The 24,018-nt window shown below is 37.5% G+C and overlaps 2 protein-coding genes across 2 annotated transcripts; both read left to right on the forward strand.

The window, feature by feature from the left end:
• Positions 1-3: 3 nt before the first annotated feature.
• Positions 4-16,780, forward strand: LOC120349481 (triadin-like; the record flags this gene model as incomplete). Its single annotated transcript, XM_039419748.1, is given in 3 exon segments — positions 4-2,851; positions 11,819-12,044; positions 16,666-16,780. Coding segments are annotated over 2 exon segments (2,583 nt in total). The 3' UTR covers positions 11,872-12,044; positions 16,666-16,780.
• Positions 11,956-24,018, forward strand: LOC120349448. The gene is made up of 5 exons (XM_039419605.1): positions 11,956-11,959; positions 16,666-16,757; positions 18,989-19,175; positions 22,015-22,163; positions 23,665-24,018. Exons 1-5 carry the CDS (start codon positions 11,956-11,958, stop codon positions 24,001-24,003), a joined length of 771 nt encoding a protein of 256 aa, XP_039275539.1. The 3' UTR covers positions 24,004-24,018.

Consider the following 24,018-nt stretch of genomic DNA (forward strand, 5'->3'; position numbering starts at 1 on the left):
GTGAAACCCGCCGCTCAAACCGCCGTCAAACCGACCGCGAATAAACCGGCGCTAACCAAAGCCGGCAGTAAAACGTCGCTGCTAACTCCCGCCCAGAAATCGCTGTCTACTTCGAAAACTAATCTAGAAATTAAACCGGGGGTTGACAGTGGTTTGAAAAAACCCGAACAACGCTCGTCGTCTAGTCTGAACTCGCTTACTTCTAAGGGCGACGCCAGTAAACTGTCTGCCGGCAAACTGAACAAATCAACACCCAGTCTGGGCGGCAGTGGTGACCAAAAGGTTACTAGTAGTTCGGCGGCAGTAGTCGACAAATCCAAGATGGAGTCGTCGAAAACGAAAGCCGGACAGAAAAAAGCTCCAACTGTCAACACCAAGGTGAAATCTGTGGACGGTAAACCGACTGCTACCTCAGAAGTGAACATTACGTCTACGGTGAGCGACGAGGAGCTGGGTGCGGTAACAACCGAATCTAGTTGTCCGATTGAATCGGCGTCCAGCAACGAGTCGTTTGAGGTGATCAGCATATCAGACATCAAATCGGAGAGGACGTCTTCTCCGGAGCTGTTGGAGTTGGAGGAGGATGGAGCAGAGAAGAAGAAGAATGATGTGAAGAAGGAGGAGGTAGAAGGAAAGAAGGATGATGATAAGAAAGATGGAAGTGTCGTGGTGAAGGTGGAAGTGGAAGAGAAGAAGAAGAAGGGAGAGGTGAGTGTGAAGAAGGAGGAAAGTGTGGCGATAAAGAAAGAGACTGACTCGAAAAAAGATGCAAAAGATAAAGAAGTTGAATCAAAATCTGGTAAAACACCACAAACCCCTGCAAAAAATGTAGAAGTTGACGCTAAAACTACAGGTAAAGACAAAAAAGTTGAGCCACAAAGTGATAAAACTCCTGCTAAAGGCAAAGAAGATGACGTGAAAAGTGGTAAAAGCGTTGGCTTGAACAGTGATGATACCGCTAAAAACCTGGTGGACAAAAGTGGCATGGAGAATGGTGATCAAAAGCAGGCAAAGGCGAGTAAAGAAGATGTCGCTAAGAAAGTGGGGGAAGAGAAAAAGGACAAAGATAACACTAAGAAGAGTGTGATGGATGAGAAGAAAAGTAATGAACCTGTCGGGAAAGAGTCTGATGTTTCGAAGAAACATGCTAAAGATAGTAGTGATGAAAAACTTGCCAAGTTGGCCAAGAAAAAGTCAGACATTGTCGAAGGAAATGACAAGAAGTCTGACTGTAAAGTTGATAACAAAGCCAAAATTGATTCGAAACTTGTTGGCAGTGAGGAAACGATGAAGCAATCGTTGCTTGATTCCAGCAAAGTAGCAGCTGACAAAGATGCTTCTAATAAACAAACAACTAGTGATCTTGTGAAAGCTGGAGATGATACAAAGTCACAAGAAAAGGATTCCAAGGATAATAGTGCCAAGGTGCATCAAAAAGATTCCAAGGCACAGAAAAATGATTTGAAGGATGGTGTTTCCAAGGCAAAAGGAGATGATGGAGGTAATAAGGTGCAGCAGAAGGATTCTAAGGTTAGTGGGACGAAGGTAGAAGTGAAGGATTCTAAACTAGATGAAAAGGATTCCAAAGATGGCAATTCAAAGGCGCAGGAAGAGAATTCCAAGGATAGTGGTGCCAAGTCATCACAAAAGGAGTCTTCCAAGGATAGTAGTGCTAAGGCACAACAGAAGGATTCTAAGGATAGTGAGACCAAGGTACCACAAAAGGATTCTAAGAACAGTGGTACTAAAGTTGCACAAGAAAAAGGTTCTAAGGATAGTGTAGGTAAGGTACCACAAAAGGATTCTAAGGACAGTGTTGCACAAGAAAAGGGTTCTAAGGATATTGTTGCTAAGGATCCTGAGGAGAATGGTACTAAGGTTGGACAAGAAGAGGCTTCCAAGGAAAGTGTTGCTAAGGTATCACAAAAGGATCCTAAGGACAATGGTACTAAGGTGGCACAAGAAAAGGGTTCTAAGGAAAGTGTTGCCAAGGTACCACAAGAGGATTCTAAGGACAGTGGTACTAAAGTTGCACAAGAAAAAGGTTCTAAGGATAGTGTAGGTAAGGTACCACAAAAGGATTCTAAGGACAGTGATGCACAAGAAAAGGGTTCTAAGGATAGTGTAGGTAAGGTACCACAAAAGGATTCTAAGGATAGTGATGCACAAGAAAAGGGTTCTAAGGAGAGTGTAGGTAAGGTACCACAAAAGGATTCTAAGGATACTGTAGGTAAGGTACCACAAAAGGATTCTAAGGATAGTGTAGGTAAGGTACCACAAAAGGATTCTAAGGATAGTGTAGGTAAGGTACCACAAAAGGATTCTAAGGACAGTGATGCACAAGAAAAGGGTTCTAAGGATAGTGTAGGTAATGTATCACAAAAGGATTCTAAGGAGAGTGGTACTAAGACAGCTAGTAACGCTAAGGCTGAACAGAAAGATTCCAAGGAACATGTAGAGACTGATGGACGGAAAGTTGGCGATGATACAGCTGCACATGAATTGTCGGGAGCGTGTCGTAACGTTGTCTGTGGTCCCCAAGGTACTAGTGCCAGCAGCAGCACGCCGACTGCAGAAAATGTCGGAACGACGTCGGAGCCAGCTCGGACGGAGGTCGAGACAACGCCGGCGAAGAAAAATTCCAAGAGCGAAATCAGATGGGACGTTTGGAGCGACTGGATCGCCAGCGACGTGAGGTTCCCGCGGCCGTGTCTAGGTCGCATTCCACACTTTGTCGGCGCCTCGGAGGCGGCTGACAGACTGGCCGAGCTCGACATCTTCAAGAATTGCCAACAGCATTCAGGTCAACCCCGAGAAACCGCAGAGCTTCGTCCGCTATCACACACTCAAGGTAGGTCTATTTTATAACCTGACGATGGTGTGATCACCGAAACTAGTGAACTATTTTAATTTTTTTTTTAATAAAGGGTGCTTTAAGATTTTTTATATTGTTTTATTAGGTTTATTAGACATTTGTATGGTCAGAGATGTTGTGCTATTTCTCCATAAAGTGACTAGTGACACATAACCTATAGCGAGGTCCACGTTATAATGACAATGAAGAGAGATAGGAGAACAACGTTGCCGATCCTCTGTCTTGTCAATGCCTTCTATGGAGAGTAACAGAAACGGATAACGGTTTATTGATGTAATTATTGAGGCGCAACTCACACTCACGCGACTCAGGTCGAGGAGAGACTCGACTCCAGTCGAGAGCTTGTGTTTCCAAATGTTGACACTCAGACCATCGATTCTAGTATCCGCGGACGTCACCATTTGAAACACATGCTCTCGACTAGAGTCGAGTCTCTTCTCGACTGAGTCGCGTAAGTGTTAGTTGAATATAACTGTTCATTCTCGTTTTAAAAATCAATTATATTTTATCATAGAGAAACAATAGCGTAAGTAGATATCCCATGGTATAGGGCGATTATGTTGCAGCTTTACTATTATCTCAAGCCGATTACTGTCGATATTAACTGTTTTGAACGGGTAAGAGTGTATAAACAGCACAATATGAGAGACTACCAGCGTCATAAAGCTTCACGGGAAAGAAATACATGAACTATCGGCTTGAGATAACAAGTAAAAGTTGCGACATAAACCCCTATACCATGGGATATCTACTTATGCTATTGTTCTCTATGATTTTATCCAGCAAGAAATTATATTATTAATGATTTCATAATGAATTTTCATAATCAAGATTAAACATTTTGTTAATTATATTTCTACATTGTTGAAAAGCAATCTGGCTACAGAGCAAAGCGAGAAAGAGATAGCGCTATCTGCTTTGTTGAATGATAGACAAGGATAGCAATACAATTGCTAATTAAACACTGCCATTATAACGTGGACCTTACTATAGCTACATTTGGACTGTTGTATAAATTAGAATTAGAACCGTTTTGGGCTGTAAGCCTGTCGTACTTTCTCCAAGTTTTGTAATTCTGAATGATTAAATAAATAATTCTCCAAACCGTTATCCATTTATTAGATATTTGCTTATGTGGTAACAGATGTTATGGTATTTCTCCATAATACATCAACGTCTGGCAACATCAACGTCATTTCCACGTGTAAAGCTGCGTACAGACGTGAGCGCCACGAACCACTTACTCCGTAAACAAAGCCATAGTGCATTCTGGTGACGTCAGCACAGGTAGGGCTCCTACACCAATAAAAATTTGTTGATTTCAGCTGATCTATATCAGCTAGTGTTTTTATTGGTGTAGGAACCCTACCTGTGCTGACGTCACCAGAATGCACTATGGCTTTGTTTACGGAGGTAGTGCACAAACACGTGCATTTCTATTTTCCCGATTATATCTGTAATATCGGGGCACCGAGCTCCGCTCTGGAGTAAAAAAAGCATATAAAATTTATTACGAAAGAAGAAATTATAATATATTGATAGTTCATACAGAAAGGTTCTATCTAATCACAGTGGATTGAGATTAATTCCCAGAGGAATGCAAAAAGTTCTCTCACAAAAGCATGTTAAATTTTAATCCAAATCAGAGAAGACCATTTCAAAAAGATAGCTTATCAAATTGGTTCTACCGGGATTAATCAGGATTAAAATTTAACCGGCTCTTGTACAACCTGCACCAAGTACCTGATTGAATGATTACAAAAGTTCAACAGCTGAGTCATAAGTTTGTCACAGTTCCACACACATGCACTCGCTCACTCACTTCCATCATCAACAGACGACGAAATTATCAGCTGTTTTTCCAAGGATGAATAGATCCTTTTTAATGTCCTTTAGCGAGTTTTCCCAGGGATGAGACCTAGTGCAATCGAATTTTTATATTATAAACCTACTACGTTCTGAATTTCGTTAGAGCCGTTTTTGAGATCCGGTGAAATACAAACATATAAACAAAAATTGCTCGTTTAATAGTAATATCGGGGCACCGAGCTTCGCTCGTTTATTTATGATAAACAGAACACAATTTCTTCAAAATGATTGTGGAAGGACAAACAGGCACAGCCCCAAAACTGTTTCTTCCCCGAATTTTCATTTATTCACTTTAAGTGATCCAAAAAGTAGGTTAGTTCCATACACTTGAATTCAGGTCCAATTTCAGTCAAAATATTAAAAACAGAAAAGTTCTAATTTAGATTGTCTACAAACCAAATTGAATAACAAAAAACACTCACTAATCACTTAGAACTGTAAATAATTATTAACTTTGAATAGTATGATATATACCATTCATGTCAACAAATCAGATTATTTTAATCGAGTCAATTAAAATTTCTAGATATCTCGCGTGGTACGGTAAGCTAGTTGATTACACAGCTGATCCTCCCACACAGGCTCACGCATCTTCTGACGAAATTTTATCATCTGTTTTTCCAAGGATGAATTATCCTTTTAATGTCCTTTAGCAAGAAGTATTCCCAGAGATGAGACCTAGTGCAATCGAATTTTTATATTATAAACCTACTATATTCCAAATTTCGTGAAAATCGTTAAAGCCGTTTTCGAGATCCGTTGAACATAAATAACCAGATAACCAGATATAAAAATATAAACAGATATACAGAAATTGCTCGCTTAATATAATAGGATATTATTTGCTCTCCAATTGGCATTTTCTGAATGCGCCATTCTCAATTACATTTGATAACTTCTCTAGTCCAAGTGCAATCAACATTTTAAACTCACAATTATGATGCTTCTCATATAGTAAATGATTGCTACAAAAGTGAAAGTTGTAATGTTTTACAATAATGGAAAATATGAGTCTCATTAATTTTGAACCGTATTCTAAGCGCTAGTATAAGCACAGACTTACTTTCAATATTTCAATAGATAGAATAAATTTTCTTGAATGTAGGCTTATTTCTCTTGCAAAAAGGAAAGTTAAAAATAGCATGGCTACATGAAGATAAAAACGACATTCCATTCATAACCAGACAAAGAATGTTTGCTTTAGTGTGCGGTTAGTCTAGACTAATAGTAAATAAATAAATTCTTAGCATTCCGATGCAATTGATTTTCGCCACCAAATGTTTTTGACACTGATTGGTTAGATGGCAATAAACAGGGATACTTTATGGTGCCATTCATATTGGTAAAGCATTTTTATGTCATGGAATCTGATTTTTCATTCATTTAATATTATCGATTACAGCGTCATAACTTTTAGAATAAACAAATTTACGGTATATTCATTCTGCCTCGCCATATTTATTATAATTCAATCAATGATTTTGTATTTAATTAGCATTGAATTTATATTAAAACTAGCCGTCAGGCTCGCTTCGCTCGCCATATCCGTCTAACCAGGGGCGCTCCGCCCCCTGGACCCCCGACTGGATCGTCCAAGAATGAGATCAGCAGGCTCGCTTCGCTCGCCTGCATTTTCATTTGAGCATTTTTATCATATGTCAGGACAATTCAGTCGGGGGTCCAGACTAAACGTCTGGCTAAACGGATATGGCGAGCGAAGCGAGCCTGACGGCTAGTAATATAATATTCCCAGGATTGAAGTAGTAGCAGTGCCCAATCAATTTTTCCGCGATAAATGCATTTAAATCTTCAACTTGGTGCCAACCTAACAAAGTCAACTCAACTTAATGCCAACCTGACAAAATTATTAATTTAGTTGCCAGTTAACAACTGTTTCGAAAGGTACTCTATCTAGATTATAGTTCTATAGTAACATATGATATGGAAATTTCAATTTAATTAAGAGATGGGAGAAGAAGAATATACATGCTAAAAGACGAACTTTAAACCCTTTAAACAACCCTTAGAGTTAAAATATTGCCAAAAGATTTCTTAGTGCGCCTCTAAAGGGCCAACTGAACATACCTACCAAATTTGAACGTTTTTGGTCCGGTAGTTTTTAGTTCTGCGACAGTGAGTGAGTGAGTGAGTGAGTGAGTGAGTGGTCAGTCAGTCAGTCAGTCAGTGAGTGAGTGCCATTTCGCTTTTATATATGTAGATGAAGATGATATTGAGAGAAAAATATATGATTAACTTGTGCTATTTCTCTTCTAAATTTCAGTTTTGATTGAAAGGTCCAAAAATACACTAACAAATATCATGGGATCTGTATCTTTAAATTTTCTTAAGAGTTTGGTACTTTGGTCTTCAGGAACTTCCTTGAAGTAGAAGATTGGCAGATAAAAGTGTTGTTAAAAGTATAGAGAAAAGTCATAGAAATATAGAAAAAAGCATGAGAAGATATTGAATTTATTGAATTTATTTTTCCAAATACAAAAAATATTTTTACAAACATAATATTCATTAAATACAATAGTTTTTGGCGTGACTGGAAGAAGAAGCCTTGAGCTCCAGCCACGAGTTCTAAAAATAAGAAATACATTTTTTAACTAATAACAGCAGTACAAATGATACAATTTTGTTGATATATGGTAAATAATCTATGGATGTTGAATTTTTCAATAGTCAAGTACTTGATAAACAAAATATAGATACACCAGAAAATAATATAAAAATTGTCTAGTTCTAATAATTTTTACACAATTAATATTGCCAAAAATTGTGATTAGCCAACTCAATTCTCAATTTAAAATAATAGTTCTGTTTTACCCAAGATCTTATCAATCTCAATTTGGTTTTTGTAATTTTACTTAACTAGCCGTCAGGCTCGCTTCGCTCGCCATATCCGTCTAGCCAGGGGCTCCGCCCCCTGGACCCCGACGGATCGTCCGAGAATGAGATCAGCAGGCACGCTTCGCTCGCCTGCATTTTCATTTGAGCATTTTTATCATATGTTAGAACAATCCAGTCGGGGGACCAGACTAAACGTCTGGCTAAACGGATATGGCGAGCGAAGCGAGCCTGACGGCTAGTAATATAATATTCCCAGGATTGAGTAGCAGTGCCCAATCAGTTTTTCCGCGATGAATGCATTTAAATCTTCAACTTGGTGCCAACCTAACAAAGTCAACTCAACTTAATGCCAACCTGACAAAATTATTAATTTAGTTGCCAGTTTAACAACTGTTTCGAAGAGGTACTCTATCGTGAATAGTTCTATAGTAAATATTATATGGAAATTTCAATTATATTAAGAGATTGGGAGAAGAAGAATATACATGCTAAAAGACGAACTTTAAAACCCTTAAAAACAACCCTTAGAGTTAAAATATTGCCAAAAGATTTCTTAGTGGCCTCTAAAGGGCCAACTGAACATACCTACCAAATTTGAACGTTTTTGGTCCGGTAATTTTTAGTTATGCGAGTGAGTGAGTGAGTGAGTGAGTGAGTGAGTCAGTGAGTGAGTGCCATTTCGCTTTTATATATATAGATAAATTCGTCCGGAATTTTATTTTATTAGTTTATTACTCTGATATTCAAATTGGTGTTTACTAGATGTTAATGAAGTATAGTTATATTGAAAGCATTTACTACAGTTTGGCCGTAATTATAAGGGATTGTGCGACGGGTAAAATTGATGTGTATTTTTATTAATAAAATTAAATTCGTCACATAAGTTTGACGTAACGTTGGTAGATCTATCTCTTCAAATTTAATCTGCTGGGATAGAGTCTGGGTCTTCCAAGCGCAGCTCTAATAATTGCTTTGTATTATAAAAAGTTTTTTAAAATGTGTCATACGCGGCTCCCATACTTCTATATTATAATGGAAAAGTGAATGAGCATAACGTATTAAATCGTTCTCAAAATATTCAAGTCTATTAATTGGTTAATTCTGTAAAAAATTGTTATTAAATATTTCAGTTTGAAGCATAGATTCTGAAGGTGAACGTCCCATTTCATATGCTGATCCACAGAAACACCTAAATATTTGATTGATTTGACTCTTTCCTATTGTTGGACAAGTGCAGTTAACAGTGATGTGTTATGACAGTGTATTATCAGCTCAAGCTCATCAGGAGGCTGACCACTTATGTTAGGGGAAAAAGATATGTATTTAGTTTTAACTCGCATTTAGAGTTAATATATGGGCTGTTCAACCCGATTTAACTATTCAAGACCACGATTAGCAGAGTTAATGTTTCATTCCATGTTAAGCCTGAGAAGATTAGAGCAGTGTCATCGGCAAATGATAGTGTGACACCATTAGGAATATCAATTTTCAATAAGTCATTGACATAAATCAAAAAAAGTAGCGGCGATAGAACAGTTCCTTGTGGAAGTCCAACTCTTTTATATTTTGAATGTCAGTTTTTATCATTTATTGTTCAAATTTGGATTCGATCTGTCAAATAACCTTGCAAATATATCTTTTGTTGTTCCTTTATTCCACAAACACTCTAGCTTATGAAAAAAGGATAGAATGTGGTATAGAATCAAAGAATCAAAGTGGTATAGAATCAAATATCCCATGGTATAGGTCGTTTACGTTTCAAATGTCATCCGATTTTTGTTACTCAGCCGATAACTGTTGATTATTACTGTTTTGTTGGGGTGAGTGTGTTTAGAACGGTACACTTATGAGAGACATAGCTTCGTGGAATATTATATTTCGCACCTAGCGCAGAAAATGAGATTTTTCCGCTCGAAAAGATTTAGAGCCGAAAAAACATTTTTGCCCGTGGTGCGAACGCTATTTTTCGCCACAACACAAAAAATAAACATATATATATATGAGAATAGTTGTTTACTAAGCACTTCCGAAAGCAGAAGTGAAGGTGATAGCTCTAGCAAATCTGAGGTAATCTGAATATCAGGAAATTGTCCAGTATTTTTATTTTTGTATCTGATTTGTCTAAATAACTAAAAGATGATGTTCAATTATGTGGGAGGTTGAGTTTATACTTTTTTATTCTTCCACAATGACAATTATAGGATATTATTATAAATGTTTTTTAATTATTGAATAATGACACAAATAATTAAAAGTTGTTGATCAGCTGTTTTTTGATCACCTTTCTTAGTTCCATGTTAGCGGCTGGAAGGGTACTCTTTCCGGCCTAGGCCGAAAGAAACCTGTTCTGAAGTCAGATGAGAGTCGTCTGCAAACAATGTCTTTCAGATCTACGTAGGGACTGGAAAACAGCTGCTTTCTGTGCAGTGTGGCGAAAAAGACATTCCACCTGGTGCGCTAAAAGGCGGTTTTCGTACCAGTTTTGCTGTTCCAAATTCGGAACTATAGTGAGTCCACGTTTTAATGGCAGTGTGTGATTGGCAATGGTGTGCTATCGTTCAACAAAGCAGATGGCGCTATCTCTTTCACGCATTGCGATGTTGCCACATCGTTTATCAACAATGTAGAAATTCAACTAATTGACAAAATATTAATCTCAATCATGAAAATTTATTATTAAATCTTTAAAAAATATATTTTCTTGACAAATAAAATATGATTAACTGTTTTCAAATAATTGAACAGTTAAATTCATCTGATATACCAGTATCAGATGTTTGGGTGGCAAGGCTGAGATGTGGCAACCCTTTTCTCCTATCTTCCTACACTGCCATTATAACGTGCGCCTCACTATAGGAAACATACTCTACTGTAAAGAAAACATATGTTTTTATTACAGTATAGTATGCTGTAATGAGAATCATATGTTTATTTGTTCTACAATCAGCTGTTTACCTGCATGATTTCATGGATGTAAAACAACTGAAATTGGATGACTTATGCCCGGTTGCAGAGTCGACAATAATAACGTCGCCCATAGTTAACAGCGCGGACTTGACTATTATTTAACAGGCCAATTTCGTTGCAGAGACGTTCCGTTAGCTATTGCTCTGCCGATAGGTAACAGCGCGCCAACAAACAGGTTTTCCGTTGCAGAGACGAAAACCCTATAGGCAGATGACGTCATCTGAGGCTACCAAACTAAATGTGCTCTTAATTTAAATGCCCAAAATCGTGCTTATAAATCCACTATACATTCGCGCCAGTGTATTTTAAGGTTATGTTGAATTGTGGGCATGTTTTAAAAGACAGACGAAAATGATCATACATAATAATTATTGATTGATTACATTATAATAACGATAACTATTTGAAACTGTAGATAGAGTGTAAATAAACTGAATAAAATACTTGACTTTTGAGTAGCTTGGATGAAGATTTAATACAATTTTCAATAAACTGTATAATTATATTAATTTTAATAATACACAGTATGCAGAGTCATTAGAATATATCTTGTAAACTGCTGCTTTGCTTTCAAGATAAATCAAAATGCCAGGAGGCAAAAAATAATTCTGGTCAAAAAAAATTTTTTTTTTTATTAATATTACATAATAAATACACCAGTCACTCATTTTATTCTTCTACCTCTAATCTTACTTGCTTAATTCATTCATTTAGCTATCAACAACTCAAACTGAAAATAATTACAAATTAGTCTGCAGTTTACGATCGTGATTCGTAACCTTCAAGCATAAACAACACAATAAGCAGACAGCAGTTTTGTGATAAACAGGCGTCATGTTGTGACGTCATCCGACTGGAGGTTGGAAGAACTGTTCACAGTTATGCCATACATTAGTTGGATAGAAGCATACCACGCAAAAAGTGGTATGAGCAGCATGTGACTTATGTGTGTGCCTTATCAGAGCCATAGTTAAAAGGGGTCTGGCAAACGACTCTGCAACCAACAACTATTTATGGGCGAGTTGTTACTATGGCTCTGTTAACTATGGGTGACTTTATGTAGCGACTCTGCAACCGGCATATGACAAAAAAACTTGAAGCACAAGTGGTGGAAATAAAGCTCTGTCGTCACTTTCTTATACTGTATTTTCTCTACTCTTTCATTAACGCAAACAAAAATATAAGTTATATGTACTGTGGTAAGGTGAAAACTTAGTACTGTTTGGAGGGAATAAAAATTGTATTGAATTTCAGGCTGGCAAACAACTGCTGGTGCCGAACCCTCAAAGACAACCGGCTTCTGCTGAAGGCGGAAGTGGTGCCTGAAGGAGAAGGGGACGATGCCAAGGTGGTGGACGACAAGCAGCTGATGTTCTACGCACGCACAGGGCATGCGTGAGATTGGCAACCGGTCGAGCTCAAAGACGACTCCGTCAAGTGGACCTTGTTGTCATCGGTGCGGTCGCCGTGTCTCGAGAAGGTATGCGGCTGACGTTCATGTATCGGGTGAAACCGTTGCTCATTAGCTTGTACCAATTTATTTACAGTAGAACCCCTCATATCCGGCCGCTATGGGACCGGTTCCTGGCCGGATAACGATTTGGCCGGATAACCCAACCTAATATAAAACGAAAATTTAAACGTAATACTACAGTAATAATCAGTACAGTACTGTAAATAAAATTTAAAAATTGTTAGGTCTCTTTTGTGTGGTTTAAATTAGGAATACAAGTTTTAAATCAAAAAGAAAATTTATTTGAAAAATTACAATACAGTAGAGAAAAAAGTGATAAAAATAGGCCTAATTAACATAAAAGTATTACAGTACAAATTTACATAGGCCAAAAATTATATTTACTGAACAATTACTGTACGTTAAAATAGTCCGTAATTTTCTGCTGAGCTTTCTTGTCCATTGTTGTTTTGAAGGCATAGTCCCTCCATTATTCGCTCCTTGTTTAGTTTAAACCCGTAAGCTGAACTTCCGGAATCCCCCCAACAGAGAATGTCTTTTGTGGCAAACGTTTGAAATTTAGCCCCGACTCGTCCATGTTATAGACCTGATCTGGACAAGCTTCTCTTCTTGAATTATCTTTTCCAGTTCACTGTGAATTCACTTGCCGAAGGAGCATCTGCGGACATTTTTTCACCACAGATATTACAGATATTTACAAATGTAACACCATGTCTTTTTTTTCATCGGTCAAGCCACATTTGCTGGCTACAAACTCAGTGTTTCCTTCCATTTTTTATGTAAAATCATGGCTTTTCCATTCAAAACTGGACCATATTGGAGTGCCCTCCTTCTTCCTGCAAAAACCAAAGCCCCAGGCGTCATCAACCATCTCATTGGAAGGTTTCCTCAAGTACTGCCGTTCAGATAAACCTTTTCACTCTCATTTGTGTACAAAAGTCCATCAAAGTCCTTCGATTGCGACGCCAGTCATTAACCGTGCTTTTTCCTACGTTTAGTTCGGCACATATTTTTTCTACGGACTCGCCTTTGTCAATGCGTTCGATCGCGTTGAGTTTTTGTTCCACTGTCACCACATCACGTTTTCGTTTTGATGCACTCATTTTTTTATTTCGCAAACTAAACTTTAGATAAAAATACCACTTAAAACTTAACACGACTCACAAAAATAAGTGTCATAATAAAACAATTACAATACTGTATACTGTAGTGAAAATCCGCACAGTAAAGATCGACCACCTGCTAAGAGATTACATACTCAACTGAGTTATTGGCAACAGTTAGGCCTAAATGTAAACAAACAGACCGGATGAGCGCTTCCGTGGCGTCGTCGTCTGCCGCCGATACTTATCGTGTTGCTAAGCGTCTGCAAGCCGTGGGATACAATGTTATATTGATTCCGAGAAGCGACCGGATAAACCGAGGACCGGTAAATCAGAGGCCGTTTATGAGGGGTTCTACTGTACTTTGAAAAATGCATATACAGGGTGCGGCATCATTATTTCCTTTTTTAAATGTTTACTGTTCAGTTAGTTGATGCTAGCAGAATGATAAGGCTAGGCGCAAACCAGTAAGACATGATCAGACACGTTTAGTCGCAAATACTTTGTGCTAGTATCAAACACATTGATTTAGTGCAGTGGTTCTCAAACTTTTTACTTCAAGCCCCCCTGCATAATTCAGCTGTAAGCCGGACCCCCTATATGTATAAGCATAGACTACTATACATGTTGTCATACACGTATACGTACGTATATACCTACATATTTTACACTCAATAATATTATTTAGTTGAGTTTTGCACATTCTATACATACCCAATGTTGCAAAAGTTTCAATATTTCATAATAAAACAACAAATTCTATACAATCAAAAATTATTATTATCCGGTACTACAGCTACTATAGTACATAGTTTTTATTTTTTGTTTCTCATAGAAATTAACAATACAAAGAGCGTCAGTGTGAAGGATAAGCTTGTTTTTTCGCACAGAGTTTGTTGAAACGAGGTTTCAGCTCCGATAACGCTACTCTAAGTTCCTGGGTCATGACAGCTAGAGCAAACCCCAGTTTCACACGGAAAAATTGTAGCAAATGGAGTCTATATTTATCTTCAATGCCTTTTTACTCAAAATTGGGTGTTCTTTTTGCACACCAATCCAGAAGGATTTAGAGAATATTCTTCAAACTTCATTTTAAGCGCAAAGTCACCTTGGAGATCAATGAGGTTTTCTTTTTCTATCACGTTGAGGGAGCACTTATTGATTGACAATTTGAATTTGAAAATACGGTTGATATAAATATTTTATGAGTAAAATTATATGTAATTTAAAAAATTTAAAATGGCTTATCTTAATTATTTTAGAAGTAAATTTAAAACATTTTCCAACCAAGCTTTGAGCCCCCCCTGACCATTCATCGCGTCCCCCTTGGGGGTCGCGCCCCACACTTTGAGAACCACTGATAGTGTGGACATAACCTACAAATGAATGGACATAACCTACATAATATTTGGACAATTTAAGACAAAATTAGAAATTGAAGAAGTTTTGGACAACAGCCTATTTTTTTATTTTCCGACTACTTTATTTTCTACTCTATCCAATAAATAAATAAAATGAAATAGATTGTTGCTTATGACGCAACTCACACTGATTAGTCATTTCAATCAGACATGTCTTCATAAGCAACTATGTGAAGTATTGTGACTAAACGTGTCTGATCATGTCTTGTCTTGTTTTGACTAACTGGTGTGCGCCAAGCCTCTAAGAGAGTGGTGGTTTTAAAGTTTTGTTCTTGCACAGTTCAGTCGCCAATATACGTTGGAACAGCGAAGAGCAGTGTTCGCCGTTGATGCCTACTCTTCGAGTGGCTGTTCAGTAGTTGCACACAGAACGCCTTCCGGAATCGGTTTCAAGTTAGCCCCGTTGGCCCGTGTTCGAGGCTGGAAATAGTTTTTTCCTACAGATACCCTGAAAAGTGACCATTTGTGCACTGATTGCAGGCTGCAAAGAATCACTTTTCCGCACTAGTGCGCAAAGTGAGTACTTTGCGTACTCCAGATTTGCAGCATGACAACGCAAATAGTTAGTAGGTTATATGGAGCACCAGTGCAGGAAAATCGAAATTAAGTTGGTAACAGTGACTGCTGTGGCTGCTATAGTGAGCAGAGGTGCACGAAGCACAACGCGCTAATTATTAAGTAGATTTATAACCAAGGACAACGACAGCACAGTGCCACCACAGCACACACCACACAGCTGCCCCCCGCCATTCAAACACACATACATTATTCAGGCAATTTTACCCATAATTACCCACTTTTCATATTCAATGGTAACTGTAGGAAAAATTTAATGTGAATACGTGCGCAAAGTTCGTTTGCTGCACTCAAGAAACCATTCCGCCTCGCCTACGGCTCGGGCGTAAACGTTTCTTTCGATGCAGCAAACTGTCACTTTGCGCACTAGTTGCACAAATAACTATTTCCTACAGGTACCTTGGAAATTGACCATTTCTGCACTGATTGCAGGCCGCAAAGAATCACTTTCCGCTATTACTTTACGTACTCTATAGTAAAAATATTACTTTGCGTACTCTATATACTTTACGTATCATCTAGCAGCCATTCAATCAGCTGTTGACATGTTGGCGTGTATTATGAATGCGAATTTGTTCTATATATATTTTTTCTGATTTTCAAATGGATAAATTTGAGAACTCATAAAATTAACATTTTGAATATTATTAATTATTCATCATTTCAAATAATATTTTTTTTAATTCATAAATTGATTGGTTGAAAAATTTTGGAAATTAAGATTTACTCAAAATTATTCAAATTTTTCAAATTAATATAATTGTAATTTGAATAAATTATCGATTATTAATTTTCAATTGGATTATCAAGTTTAAATAAATTTGAAGTTGTTATTAATAACAAAATTATACAGACAAACATTTGATGGATTTCAGCCATCATTTTACTAATAATCAACCACTTTTCATATTCAATGGTAACGTAGGAAAAATTCAATGTGAAATACGTGCGCAAAGTTCCTCTGCTGCACTCAAGAAACCATTCCGCCCTCGCCTACGCTCTCGTGCGTAAACGTTTCTTTCGGTGCAGCAAACTGTCACTTTGCGCACTAGTTGCACAAATAACTATTTTGTGGTTTATTACATTTAGTCAAACAGGCAGTGCAACAAAACGAAGATCTAAAGTTCCACGGCTCATTAGATCACGTATAAACATTGAGACTGTGAGAGTTTCAATTTTGTAATCTCAAATGCGCTCAGCATGTAAATATGCGTCTGTTCTTGAACTTGACGATCTTTCTGCGTGGAGAATTCTTTACAAATACTTCTCCAACTTACTGAAGGGTTCCCATACATATACTCACTCTATTATAACAATAATACAGAGGGTGATGCCCATATAAGCTCTTGGGCTTGTGCGTGTGTAATGAGTGAGAGGGATGGTGATGAGAGATGACTACTTTTTAGGTAGTCGGGACCGACGGATTATAGTCTCCTCCGAAAGTTGATCCTAGTCGATGTTACGCGGCTTTGAAACATGTCAAATTTGTTAAGATGGATGTTAGCTAATGATGGTTGTTTCTTGCAGGCCATGTTATCGGACGAGGCCTGGGACTCTCTGACTTGGAGTATGCGCTGTTGTTGTCGCAGGGTCTCATCACAAAGACACGATTGTTGCATGTACTGTTCACGACCAACAGGTAACAGTAATTCATTATTTTTGAATAAATATACTATAGTGGGTCCACGTTATAATGACAGTATTTGATCAACTTTAGTTTTGCTATCCTTGTCTATCATTCGACAAAGCCGGTGATACTATCCTTTTCTAGGTCCACAACGATGACAATTATGTTTTTTAACAGTGTAGAAATATAATCAATTAATGCAGAGAATCGGTATCACTATTCTTCCATCTTTTTTCACTGCCATTATAACGTGGACCACACTATAGATATTGTCCCCAACCCTGATTCATTAAAATCGAGGTACCGGTTCCCGTTGTACCGGTATTTATTTTTCCAATTTAATCAAACCAAATAGCTTTTTTATTCACAAAATCGTATAGAAATTTATAAAATTAATTTAAACATTTAACAGTAAATACTCTCCGCAAAGACTTGAGTCTGTGGCACCAGTGCTGGGTGGGCTGGTTGTGATTAATTCCACGAGAGCCAATCAGAGAAGCCGTATTATCAGAAAGGCCTTCTCTGATTGGTTCTCGTGAAATTAATCACTGTTAAAATTTAACCTACTTTTGTACAATCGGGCCAGAAAGTCATAGTTTGTGTGTAGAGCTGGGTACATACATAACAAAAACGCACACTTTAATTTTCATCAGCTGAAGCTATGCATATTATTATATCTGTATCTTACTGCTTCTGTACAAATACATTTATATAATAAGAGTAGCCCACCTTATTACTTTCCTTGCCCTATTACCATAGGTAAGGAAAGTATTGATTTCCAAAAAAATTAAGGTACCCTAATTTCATGTTTTCTATACGTTTCAAGGTCCCCTGAGTCCAAAAACATGATTTTTGGGTGTTGGTATGTGTGTGTATGTGTGTGAACACGATAACTCCATTCCTAATTAACCGATTGACTTGAAATTTTAAACTTAAGGTCCTCATACCATGAGGATGCGACAATAAGAAATTCAATAAAATTCGATTCAAGATGGCAGAAAAAAATGGCGGATAATGATCAAAAAACCATGTTTTTCACGGTTTTCTCGAAAACGGCTCTAACGATTTTCTTCAAATTCATACCATGGATAGCTATTTATAAGCCCTCCTATTTTGAATTGAATTTCTTATTGTCGGATCCTCATGGTATAAGGACCTTAAGTTTAAAGCTGCCTACACATATACGCGCTTTCCAACCGCACCGAGCACGCTCCGCCCTCGTACCGCCCTCGTCCTCCATCGAACCACAGTCGCTCCGCCCACGCACCTCAGCATGAACGTTACGGAAAATGTTAGATCTTCTCGCGTTCCCCGTCGAACCACTTTTGCACCCCGGTCGATCATCAATCGCTCTGCTGGAGTGACGTTCGGTTGCGGGCAGAGCGAAATCTGTACGCACCTTTAGATTTCAAGTCAGTCGGTTAATTAGGAATGGAGTTATCGTGTTCACAGACACACACACACCACACACACACACACACACACACACACAACACACACACACACACACCACAGAGCAACACCCAAAAATCATGTTTTTGGACTCAGGGGACCTTGAAACGTATCGAAAACATGAAATTAGGGTACCTTAAATTTTTTGGAAGCAATACTTTCCTTACCTATGGTAATAGGGCAAGGAAAGTAAAAAAACTGCGACTATGCCCCGTTTCGGAAAGCCAATTCTCTGTCTCCAGCTGTCTAAAGTCCAGGACTTAGCTAAATCCCGAGCTCGGAAACCGGCCTTAAAGCTTGACGACGCACCCGTTTTACCGTCCACACGCAATGACTTCCATGTTTATTTATTTATTTATTCGTTGATATAATTACAAATCATATGAATATGATCGGGATAGAACAACAGGCATAGCCCAAAACTATTCTGTTCCCAAATTTTGATAAATAATGAAATGTCCGAAAAAATAGGTTATGTTCTCACAGGAAATTTAAAGTTCAAAGTTCTGTCCAAGAATATATATTAGATAGAAATTTTGAATTTAGAATGATTAAAATACCAAATTATAGTCAAATTTTGCACTTAATATCACCGCACTTTGAATAAATTAAGTTATTTCAGAAAATTTTGAAGCCAAAAATATACACACAACTTTCAACTAGGCACAGCTGTTGTCTTTAGTTCCGACTCTTGCTTGACTTTTGCAAAACTCTGATGGTAAACTGTGCGTGTGGACCGGCCTTAACATGAATGGTTGTAATTTGTAACAGGTTTTCGACACACTACCACACGAGCTGTTCACGGCGCAACGTGCCGTTCGCGTGATAGTGACGCCGACGCAGGTCATCAACGTGGAGAAGAAGCATGACAAGCCGGCCGGCATCATCTGGAGTCGGGTGTCGAATCGGCGCTCACCAAGGTGCCCGTTCTCAACATCATCCGCGACGAACTCATCAAGTCAGTAATAATATAATAATAATAATTTTTATTTGTTTGGTAGTTTATCTTTTGATAGTTGACACCTTGTGACCGGACTCTTGTTCAATACAGTACAGTCATTATGAATCACAACTATACAATTGAACATTGTCATGTACAAAGAAAATCTCTTCAATATTTAACAAAAAAAAAAAAAATAACATAATAAAAATATATATATAGCCTATATGATTACACATAATTGTCACATAAAAATTCATTCACATTATAAAAACTTTTTTCAACAAGGAACTTATGAAGATCTTTTTTGAAAGTCATGCTCTTAAAATCTATATTACCAGGCAACTTGTTTAGAAATTTTGTCCCTATGTAGCTAGTTTTTTTCTCAAAAGAGTTAGCCTGTGAGGTGAACGATAAAGTTGTTCCTGTTCTTGTGAAGTGTGAATGTCCTGTGCATTGGTCGTTAAACTGCCCATATTCTTAATCACATATAATAAGTTTTATGCAGCATCCACACTCTCGCCCAATGTGGGCCCGCTTCATAAATGTCACAAGCTACATGAATTATTCTCCTATGAATTTTAACGGACCATGTGACTAGCTATCTGGGCAAGTTGCATATTGAGACGTGAAGCTAGTCTGCTATAGTGAGGTCCACGTTATAATGGCAGTGTTTGATGGTATTGCCATTCTTGTCTATCATTCAACAAAGCGGATAGCGCTATCTCTTTCTCGCTTTGCTCTGTTGCCAGATTGTCTTGCAACAATGTAGAATTGATAATAATAGTTAACAGAATATTCCATCTTAATTATGAAAATTAATATGCCGCCATTTGTTTCTACGAGGGTTAGGGAGCTGAAATTTTCCCAATATATTTTAGAACCTATAGTCAGGTCCACGTTATAATGGCAGTGTTTTATTGGCAATGGTATTGCTATCCTTGTCTATCATTCAACAAAGCGGATAGCGCTATCTCTTTCTCGCTTGCTCTGTTGCCAGATTGTCTTTCAACAATGTAGAATTGATAATAATTAATTAACAGAATATTCCATCTTGATTATGAAAATTAATATGCCGCCATTTTGTTTCTACGAGGGTTAGGGAGATGAAATTTTCCCAGTATATTTTTTAGAACCTATAGTCAGGTCCACGTTATAATGGCAGTGTTTTTTGGCAATGTAAACTGTTTTGTTGTATTTAAATATGTTTGAATAGCTTATGGTTGTAAACTACAGCAGTAGAAAGTCAACTTTTTCTTTGTTGTATTGTGTCTATTGTTGTAATGACTCCTCGTCTAAACACGGACTTCTTCCATATTAGAGGGAGTAATTTTCAGGGAATATATTGTAAAATGTACTTTCTGGAAATAAAATGAATTTGAATGGTATTGCCATCCTTGTCTATCATTCAACAAAGAGTATAGCGCTATCTCTTTCTCGCTTTGCTCTGTTGCCAGATCGTCTTTCAACAATGTAGAATAATAAACAAAATATTTATCTTATTTATGAAAATTCATTATGAAATTATTGAAATATATAATTTCTCGCTTAATAAAATATAATTGATTATTTAAAACTAGAATGATCAGTTAATATTACATCAACGAACCTGTATCAGCTACCGTCTATAGAAGGCATTGACAAGACAGAGGATCGGCAAGGTTTTTCTCCCATCTTTCTCCACTGCCATTATAACGTGGACCTCACTATAGTTTGTAAACTGTGTAAAATTTAAAAATTACGTGCATGAATGAGCACGTAATATAAAATCAAACGTGTAAACCACTTCGTGGGACACGGTGTACTTCAATTATCTGATGATCATACCACTGGAAACGTAATCAGTATAATTTTCAAGATACTATTTAATTTCTACTTTTGTAATTTGTGAATATCGGGGGACCGAGCTTTGCTCTGGAGTGTAAAAGCATAGAAAATTTGTAACGAAAAATTGAATCTATAGTTTATATTTATTTATTCATTTTCTCAGTCGTACAATTAGTTTTACGAGTTTAATTAGTTCTTTTTTGGCTCAATAAAATGAATTTGAATTACAGTTATATGAGGAGGCACAACAGGCTTATGCCCAAAACTGTCCCTTTTCAAATTTATACTTCAGTCCAAATCAAATTTAGGTTAAGTCACTACCACTCATCAAAATAACAATTTATTCACACTTCAAAAAACAAACACATCATCAATGACAAATGAATATACTATGAATTCGATTTAGAATGATATACTATGTTTGCTACAATATTTGTTAATATGCTATGTACTATTCTACACTAACAGCATCTAGTTACTATTTTGGACTTTCTGAAGTAAACATGTTTTATAAAAAAAGAGAGAATAAACGAAAATAAGTTTCTCTGCTGAATTTTTCTTCTTGTGATCAGCTGGATGATCCCACACACATGCACTCGTTCACTCTCTTCCATTACGGTAACGACAGACGAACAAAATTTCCAGCTGTTTTTCCAAGGACGTATTTATCCTTTTGATGTCCTTCAGCGAGTTATCCAAGGATTGAGACCTAGTGCAATCGAATCTTCATATCATAAACCTACTTTGTTCTAAATTTCGAGCCGTTTTCGAGGTCAGTTGAACATAAATATATACCCATATAACCACATAACCATATATATATATATATATAATATATATATATTATATATATATATATATATTACAGTAATTGCTCGCTTAATATAATAGGATTTGAGGAGGAATGAATGCATTTATTGATGTGAATTGCAGAGAGAACGTTGACTGACACTGAAGGCAGATGACACTGACGAAGGAGAACTACGTGAGGCCTATGCTGTTTGGCCGTAACTATTACCGCATCACGGAGCACGAAGGGCGGCAATACGAGGGGCCGTGGCCGTGGCCGGGGGCGGGGTAGAGGAGGCAGGGGAGGAATGGGAAGGAGTGGTATGCGTGGTGTTGGTGGCGGGCGGCTACTATGCGGGAGGTGGAGGCGGTGATGAGGAGAGGAGGCAGGTGAGTGAGGTTAGGTTAGTTTTGTATCAAATTATGGTGTAGTGTATCAAGTTGAGATGATACTGTATCACATTGGCCCATATGAATAAAACCAGAGCAAATGTTCATGAGCAAGAGCATAGAGTATAAGGTTTTGCTCATGAGCAATAGGTAGAAGCAAAAGCATTTGCTCATTTTTATATGAATAAGCTTTACTTTATACTCTTACCTTATGCTCCTGAACTCTGGAGTAAATGCTAACGTATTTTAAAGATTTTTCAGCTGTTTCGCTTTTGTAGCCTTACTTTGTTTATATAGCTCACGGAAGCGCTAAATAATATGCAAGTAGGGGGCACCGCTTGTGTTTGCGTCGTCTGCTCTGTTTTCTATTTATGAATAGAGTTTTAGGTTAGTTGAGTTTGGAATTTTGAAATAATAGCGTGAAAAAATGTCATCTCTATAATAATCTTCAACTTTTGAAGCAAATGCTTCAAAAGGTGAGTCTAGTCTAGAGCAGCTTATCACCTTTTTTGCTCATAGTAAAATGGCTCAACTAATTCGTATGAGGAAGAGGAAACTATACCAGATACGAACACAACCAATAGTTGAGAACTATAAAACTCTTTTTAGATTCAACCATGATATATATCACCATTATTCCTACAAAAGAATAAATACAAAAGATAGCTACCTGATATAAAGATAGCCATCACAAAATAGGAAATAGGCATTTAAGAAGATGAGATTGTAGACGATTATAAGGCTATTGATATTATAAGAAATTACAATTACATACAATAGTTGGTTACAAAAAATTCTTATAATGTGTCCTCTACTTGTTTATTTTTTCTGTGTGGAAATTGACCTACTCGACTATGGCGGACCATGTTCTAGAGTAGGTTTAGACATGTTCTAGAGTAGGTTAGACATGTTCTAGAGTAGGTTGATACTATGGGTGAATGATACCTATGTGTTGATACCTATGAGGTAACACATTAATGACTATTTTGGAAATTTATTAAGTTTTATTTCTCAATGCATTTATTTCCAAAATAATGAATTATAGAGGGATATAGGGAATTTTTTTATATTATAAATAATCATTGAATATTTTAAATAATTTTAATGATCACTTGTAAAACCTCTACATAGCTTTCCACTTCGGTAAAAATTTCATAGTTACGAACAAGTAATTTTGAAAAAAATTTTGGCTACAATAAAAATCTTTGTGAAAAAGGCAAAATCACTTGTTCGCAACAAGCAATTCACTTGTAAACTTGTTGAAATTCATTGTAACTACAAGTTTACAATTCTGCTTTTGTGAAACGCTTGTAATCAGCTGTTCTCCAAAACCATGGTTGGCAACAAGACTTGTAACCTACTTGTACCTTTGTGAAACAGGTCCCTGGTTTTCAACACATTCTTGAGTACGATGTTGGTCTCAAAGCTCCCCCAACCCACAGGGCGCTAGTGCATCTGCTAGTTGAGAATGAAAGTTAAATAGGGATTGTGGTTGTTGCAGCAGGTTGTTGAGAGTGGCCAGGAAGAGGAAGAAGGGGTGGCTGCGGTGCCAGCGGGCAACGGAGGCGGCGGCGGTCGTAGAGGCCGAAACCGCAGGCAGCGCAACCGAACGCCGCACCAACAAGACGCAAGCGGCAACAACAGCGGCGACACAGCGGCGACAACAACGGTGACAACAACGACGCAGCAAACAACAACAACCGTGTTGAAAACAATCGCCCCGAGAACAACCCGCAGAACCAAGAGACGCCAGAACCGGAGGGACAGAGTTACGGAGGGGCAGAAGAATGGCAACGTGAGTGTCCACTTTTCAATTGTCAATTTAGTTGAATCAATTTGATCGTTCAAGTCTCAT

The sequence above is a fragment of the Nilaparvata lugens genome, chromosome 1 (assembly GCF_014356525.2).
Source record: "Nilaparvata lugens isolate BPH chromosome 1, ASM1435652v1, whole genome shotgun sequence".
In the NCBI taxonomy this organism is placed as follows: domain Eukaryota; kingdom Metazoa; phylum Arthropoda; class Insecta; order Hemiptera; family Delphacidae; genus Nilaparvata; species Nilaparvata lugens.

Excerpts from the sequence above, each read along its gene's own strand:
- LOC120349448 (XM_039419605.1), top strand. Across the intron at positions 19,176-22,014 it reads ATCCGCGACGAACTCATCAA|CACGAAGGGCGGCAATACGA; the intron begins GTCAGTAATAAT and ends CGCATCACGGAG. Across the intron at positions 22,164-23,664 it reads GTGATGAGGAGAGGAGGCAG|CAGGTTGTTGAGAGTGGCCA; the intron begins GTGAGTGAGGTT and ends TGGTTGTTGCAG.